Below are 7,319 nucleotides of genomic sequence, written 5' to 3' on the forward strand. Positions count from 1 at the left end.
AACAATTTTTTTTCGAAAAAGGCAATTATATATTTGCACGTTGATTGAAAAGTTAGTTAGATTAAGAAGTGCGTAAAGTAAATTAACGTAAAATGACTTGTATGGAAAAATGACTTGTATATAAAGAATAATTGTTAATTAAATTATATTTTATCATTTCATTTTGCATGTTTTAAAATGATACAATTGTATTATAAAGATAATATTAATTTTCATAATCTAATGCGAATCTTCTTACTATTTTATTTGTCATTTAAATACTCTCTATAAAAAGTAATTATTTAAAGCGAAACAATACATAGAGAGACAAAAAATTGTTGAATTCACTATTCAGGTTTGCTTCTTACAACACAAGTGATTTTTTTAAAAGATTTCTCTCTCTTTCTCTCTCTTTGTTTTGTTACTAAATAATTTTTTAAGTCTAAATATTTTTAAACTTTCTCTTAATAAATTTTTTTAAATTATCTAATATATAAAAAATAATATCTTTTTATTTATCCCAAAAATTAAAATTAAAGTTAATTGCTATTTTTTTTAGAATATTATTTTATAATTAACTAATGCATAAAAGGTCACATCTTTTTATTTATCATAAAAATTAAAAGTTAAAATTAAATGATATTTTTTTAATAAAACTAAAATAACACACAAAAAGAAACATAAAAATCTAAAAAAAAAACAGACAGATTCCAAATTAAGTTAATATTAAGTTTTATGTTCTTATGTATGAAAATATTACAGTTTACTGTATTATATATTATTTTTTATCATAGAACAAAAGATGGAATTATATATTTTTTTAGTTGTCTAAATTAGTGTTTATATTATTAACTCATTTTTATTATTTATACAATATTTTTTCTTTTAATAGTTATTTATTAATAAATACTGTTAAATTAATGATTTCGTTTACTACATTTCAATATGTTTATTTCAGTTACACTCAATAAATTATATATCCAAATTTAAATTTATTCTCTTAAACTACTTCTTCGATCATATTATTGGAATTATTTAAACCTGAGATTTTTAAATTCTAAAATTTGCAATGTAAAAAAATAAATAAAATAAATTAGAAATTTTAATAAAATAAAATAGTTTAAAAAAAATATATATATAAAAAATAATATTACATATCCCAAGAAGTATAAGAAGAAAGAAAAAAAGTAATCATGAAAGTTGTAACAATATTGGATTATGAGATTATAAAAACCAATCAACAAATTAAAAATAATATTATTTAATATAAAACAAATTAATAATAAAAAAATTAATAAGATATGTATGAGACTTTTCACTTAAAAAAAATAATATTATCTAATATAAAACAGATTAAAAAAAATTAACATAATATGCATGAAATTTTTTTACTCTATCATTATTAAGTGTAAATTTTTTTGCATTCTTTATATGTCAATTAAATCATTTATACTATATTCCAAATCAATAATATTAAAATAATTGATTTTTTTGTAATATAATTTATTTATTTTAATTAATTTTAAATGAATTTACATTGAATAATATTATTTATATAAAAATATGTACTAATTAATTAGTAATATTCTTTATGTTCACGTAATATTTTTTTAAACAACTTTTTTTTTCAAATGGAGCAAGAAGATTCTAAGAATCAAATTATATATTTGATCATAAAACTAAAAAAACATGTGCACCCGATAAAAGGGAAAAGAAAACTATACGAACATAAAATAATCAAGAAAAAAAAAAAAAAGATATATAGGTGTGATTGAGAATATGAGTGAAAAGCAAGGAGTGACATGAACCTCTCCTCAACGATAAGAAGAAATCCAAAATCCCCTCACGATACCCAATCATTTCCAGCCTTTGCTCTTCACGTCCACAAACAAACGCCCTCGCATCTCACATCCACATAAAAGCTACCACACTTGTACACCCTCACAAAACCCCTCACCTTCTTCTTGCTCTCGTTAACTCCCACTAACACCACAACAACACTCTCTCTCACACTAATAACTTTCTCTCTCAACAATGGCCACCTCAGCATCCCCAACGACTTTCTCTCTCCTCTCTTCAACCACCAACTCCTCCACTTCCTCATCCTCCACTCGCTCCTCCCTCCTCCATCTCTCTCCCACCACCACATCCAGCGGCCTCCGCCTCCGCTCAGCCGGCCTCCGCCGCCTGGGCTTCGCCGCGGCGGACCCGCTCCTGGCCCTCCACGTGGCATCAAGGATCAGCTCGGCGTCGTCCGGGAAGGGAGTGAGGGCCGTTGTTTCCATGGCGAAGAAGAGCGTTGGGGACTTGACCGCTGCTGACTTGAAAGGAAAGAGAGTGTTTGTTAGGGCTGACCTTAACGTGCCACTTGATGATAACCAGAACATCACCGACGACACTAGGATCCGTGCCGCCATTCCCACCATCAAGCACCTCATCCAGAATGGTGCCAAAGTCATTCTCTCTAGTCATTTGGTAATAATGTCCTCAAGTTTCAGCTGCTCTTTTTGTTACATTCAATATGACTATTTGTTTTTTTCTGTTAAAATGTTAGTTGGACCTAAGTTTGTATGCTAGATTCATCGTTTTTATGCTGGATTTGACTTCTTGTTTCTGTAAATTTTTTCTTTTTTGGGGTGTTCAGTTCGGTTTTCTGAATGGTGAATGTCATTTTGTTCGTGAAGGCAGCCTTTAGATTTTGTGTTCGAAACAGAAATAGAGAGATAGGGAGACAGATACGGGACTACAGAAAATAAAATGTATACTTGCTTCAGTATTCTGTAAAATTAATTTAGTAATTTAGTTTCTAAAGTTGCAAATTTGGTTCAAGTTACTGATTGGATCAACATTTTGCAACATCGGATACCTAATTGTTAATTTTAATGACAAAAAAGTGAATCAGACATGTAGTTTGTGAATATAAGGGTTCTGGACTTCTAATGCTAGTCTTTTTCAGCCACTTGGTGTATTACATTGATGGTAGATGACAGATTCTGGTTTCAGTGTTTCATAATTGTAAATTGATCTTTTTGGGGTCTTTGGTTTTCAAACGTGTTAATCTGGATTCTCTATGTTGAATTTTACTTGCAATGCATGTAGTCATGTAGAGTAATGGTTAGTTCATCAGTCTATGTATAGTTTTCGATATTTCTCAGTAATAGTTCTAATGTATTTGGTGGCTATGAAAGTGGATTTTAGCTAGTCCATGATAATCAAGCAGAAGCAAAGGTGCTGCTATATGTGGAAAAACAGTCCGATTTCTCATTTTTGTGTGATCTTCATATTCAAAAGGAGTGCTCGGATCATTCGAATCCATCGTCTACTCTATACTTTATGTGGCTTTCCACTTCTGTTATAAGCTTATAAAATTGTTATCGGTGCTGGCTTCCATGACATAAATCTAATTTTTCTTTTTTTAATTTTATTTTTTGTTGCAAGAGAGATGAGTAGATCTATATAAGCACTGGTTGAAGTTGTAAGCTGAATCATTGTGATTTGTTGTGAAATTTCCAGGGACGACCGAAGGGTGTCACTCCCAAGTTCAGCTTGGCACCTCTTGTACCGCGTCTTTCTGAACTCATTGGTATCCAGGTATGTTTATATCTTGAGTAAGTTGGAGAACAGAGAAGGGGAAAAAATTCCTGATGATGAGATATTTGGTGGATAGTTATGCAATATTCTTGTCTTTATCTGTTTGAATCTTGGTGCTTCGTAGGTTGTCAAGGCTGATGACAGTATTGGTCCCGAAGTAGAGAAGTTGGTGGCTTCACTTCCTGATGGAGGTGTTCTTCTTCTGGAAAACGTGAGGTTTTACAAGGAGGAAGAAAAGAATGACCCCGAGCATGCGAAGAAGCTTGCTGCTCTTGCAGATCTATATGTTAATGATGCATTTGGTACTGCTCACAGGGCACACGCATCAACAGAGGGAGTCACTAAATTCCTCAAGCCATCCGTTGCTGGTTTTCTTTTGCAAAAGGTGTGTTTAGCTCTCTCTTCGCTATTACTTCATTATCATGTACAGTTGAGCCGAACATTTTTGAAGACTATCCAAACAAAGCTTGTGAACTTCAATAGTATAACTTTTATTACAATTTTTGTATTATAAATTTGATCTATTGTTGAGAAATGAAACCTCACATCTCCCTGAAAAAGGCTTCAGGGGAAAGAAGTTAACTCAGTTTTTTTTTTAACTTTATATGTATATGTATATATATGTATTGTGAATTCTTTAATAATTAACTTTCACTTGATCTTTCCATGTTTAGGAACTTGACTACCTTGTTGGGGCTGTATCAAACCCAAAGAGGCCATTTGCTGCCATTGTGGGTGGTTCCAAGGTCTCATCCAAAATTGGAGTGATTGAATCCCTTCTCGAAAAATGTGACATCCTTCTACTTGGAGGAGGTATGATCTTCACATTTTACAAGGCACAAGGTCTCTCAGTTGGTTCTTCCCTTGTAGAGGAAGATAAGTTAGATCTTGCTACATCTCTCCTTGCAAAAGCCAAGGCAAAGGGCGTGTCTCTCTTGTTACCATCTGACGTGGTGATTGCAGACAAATTCGCTCCCGATGCAAACAGCAAGGTTTGTTTTCTAAGCTTCTTTTAGATATCTTATTTCCTGGAAGACCTGGTTAGTTGAACCTTAACCACTTAATGATGCTGCACAGAATCATTTGATCCTTAAAATGTTCTGTTCTTTTGTTATGAAACTTTTGGAGCAAGAATTTATTTTTACATTAAACCATTTTCAGGTTGTGCCAGCGTCTGCGATCCCTGACGGTTGGATGGGCCTGGATATTGGTCCAGAGTCTATTAAAACATTCAACGAAGCATTGGAAACTACCAAAACCATTATATGGAATGGGCCAATGGGAGTCTTTGAGTTTGACAAATTTGCTGTTGGGACAGAGGTATGCAAGAATACCAGCATATTGAAAATGGTTCATATTATATGTTTAATAATGTTTACAGCTGGTATAAAATTTCTTGTATTTTTAGTTCTGGGTAAAATTGGAGTGAAAAATGTGATGGACACAGTTGATGTGTAACCTACCTAGTTGTCCATTTTATTTTATACCATATTAAATAATTAATTGAAGCTGCCACAGCATATTCTCAGCCAAGTACATTATTATATGTATTTTTTATTTAATTTTATTTTAAGTTTCCTGCCCTTCTTTCAGGCTATTGCAAAGAAGCTGGCTGATCTCAGCGGAAAGGGTGTGACCACAATTATTGGAGGAGGAGATTCCGTTGCGGCCGTGGAGAAAGTGGGAGTTGCAAATGTCATGAGCCACATATCCACAGGTGGTGGTGCCAGTTTGGAGTTGCTGGAAGGAAAAGAGCTTCCTGGTGTCCTTGCCCTCGATGAAGCCACACCAGTTGCCGTGTAAGACAATTTTCAGCTCGAATAATTTTCTCATCCTTGGTGTCCATGTTCTCTGCTTCTCTCACAACCTTGTAAAAGAGCATATTGTAGGACCTTTCCGAGTATATCTTTAGTGTAAATCTTATCATGTTGAGTTATTTTGCTTCTCACACAAATTGCGTGTAACTGTAAACCCAGGCTGAGAGCCATAAATTCAAATAATAATAATAATCATCCATGAATTTCTGCAATTTTTTTGGTCAACCTTGATCTTGAACACTATCTCAAGTTTGTCGCTGGTACAGCATGCTTTTAGCTTTGGTTAAATTCCACCAAATTATTTGAAACTAGGTGGTTATTGCATGTTAAACCTATTTCTATTTGTATGAATATACACTAATTCCTTTTGAAAGTTATATTATATGATACTTAACTCTTGAATTTTGTAAAATATGATAGACACCTTCTATAAACGTGACATTAACCACCCTACGCATAACAAATCAATTAAGGAATGTTGGCTGTAATTTAGACTAACTATAGAGTTTCAGCTTTTGGAGGTGAGGCAGGTTGTACTGAACATAATTTTACAAATTTTAGCCTACCAGATTTGATATGATAACGATGGACAGAATTGAGAGTTCCTTGTGAATAAAAGCCTTTTAGCCCGAACTCTACCACCAGTAGTAGTAGCTGGTAAATTCATGATTGTAAAGTCCTGTGACTTAGGGTCACAAATAATGTGTGTATGGATATGAAGGCATTATGATTGAAAAAAAGAAGTGGATCACATGAAAAACTTGAGCTCCATAATTTTTGCCTTGTACACCAGTCTTCACATTTCTCACCCAGTCAACTATTGTCTCTTGTTTCCAATCAATGATTTTGAGCCACCAGATTTGAGACGCGTCCCATCTTTTTCAATATTATTGCCTACCACATATTAAGATATTTGTTATTGAACTTGCAAAAGGAATTATATTTCTAATCTGTCACACCTCCGTCATGAACGTTACATTATATAGCAATGTGGGGAATATCACACAAACAACTGAACTGTTACTTTCCTCTTTATTCTTTCTTTCTCTCTCTCTTCCTTTTTTTTTTTCGGGATATGTTGCTCTTTATTCAGTCTACTCTTTGGTAACTTTAGCATAAGTTCCATAAATAACGTCTTCTTTGATCATCAGGCAGTCCAAGCTGTAGTATAATCCCTTCAGAATCTGCTTTGAGGGCTTCTATTTATATATCAGAATTGCACGCTTACCATCTTTTGGGAGTAGGTAACAGGGATTCTAAAACCTTCGATATTGGTTGAGTGGGTTAACCAAAAAGTGTAGGTGAATTTTCATTATACCATATATGTGTCTATCTGACGACTCAACTTGACTGGGTTTAAGGTTGTGGATAAATATGCTATCTCGACTAGTTTAAGTCTCATGGGTTAGACGTGCAAACTAGACCATATTATGTTGTTGCATTGTTAAATTGGTCACGCTAAAGGTATAGACAACTAAAGTCCTAAAGTAGTTTTTGAGATGGAGGTTATATATTAAAATTATTTTTGAGATTCAAATTATACCAAAATGTCTTTAAAAACGGCCAACTTGACCTAGTCTTTGACATGTTTTTCTTTAAAATGATTGATATGACTTGATGACATAAACTATTAATAACGTAATGAAATCATGATGTGACCCGTGCCACTAAATATTACGTTATCAAACTACTCCACTAAAACAACTTTAGTATGTTTGTTCATGCCTTGACCCAATACAATGGCCCAGGCCCAAGTAAGACAAAAAGACCCAATCCAAAGGTTGGCCTTAACACCCAACCGAGGTCAAAACTCTCATAGTGACCGAGAATACTCTCCTTTGGAGAGAGAAGACCTGTTCAGTGAGGACATAATGAGGGCAAAAGTTCCAAGAAACTTCAAAAGGCCCGATATAGACCTATATGATGGGACTA

At 33.4% G+C, this 7,319-nt stretch overlaps 1 protein-coding gene across 1 annotated transcript; it reads left to right on the top strand.

Annotated features, from left to right (window-relative positions):
* The first annotated feature begins 1,685 nt into the window (after positions 1-1,685).
* On the top strand, positions 1,686-5,599 carry LOC112702925 (phosphoglycerate kinase, chloroplastic). The gene is made up of 6 exons (XM_025754162.3): positions 1,686-2,454; positions 3,493-3,570; positions 3,695-3,955; positions 4,245-4,562; positions 4,732-4,890; positions 5,164-5,599. Exons 1-6 carry the CDS (start codon positions 2,014-2,016, stop codon positions 5,371-5,373), a joined length of 1,467 nt encoding a protein of 488 aa, XP_025609947.1. The 5' UTR covers positions 1,686-2,013; the 3' UTR covers positions 5,374-5,599.
* Positions 5,600-7,319: the final 1,720 nt, after the last annotated feature.

Source organism: Arachis hypogaea, chromosome 7, assembly GCF_003086295.3.
Source record: "Arachis hypogaea cultivar Tifrunner chromosome 7, arahy.Tifrunner.gnm2.J5K5, whole genome shotgun sequence".
Lineage (NCBI taxonomy): Eukaryota > Viridiplantae > Streptophyta > Magnoliopsida > Fabales > Fabaceae > Arachis > Arachis hypogaea.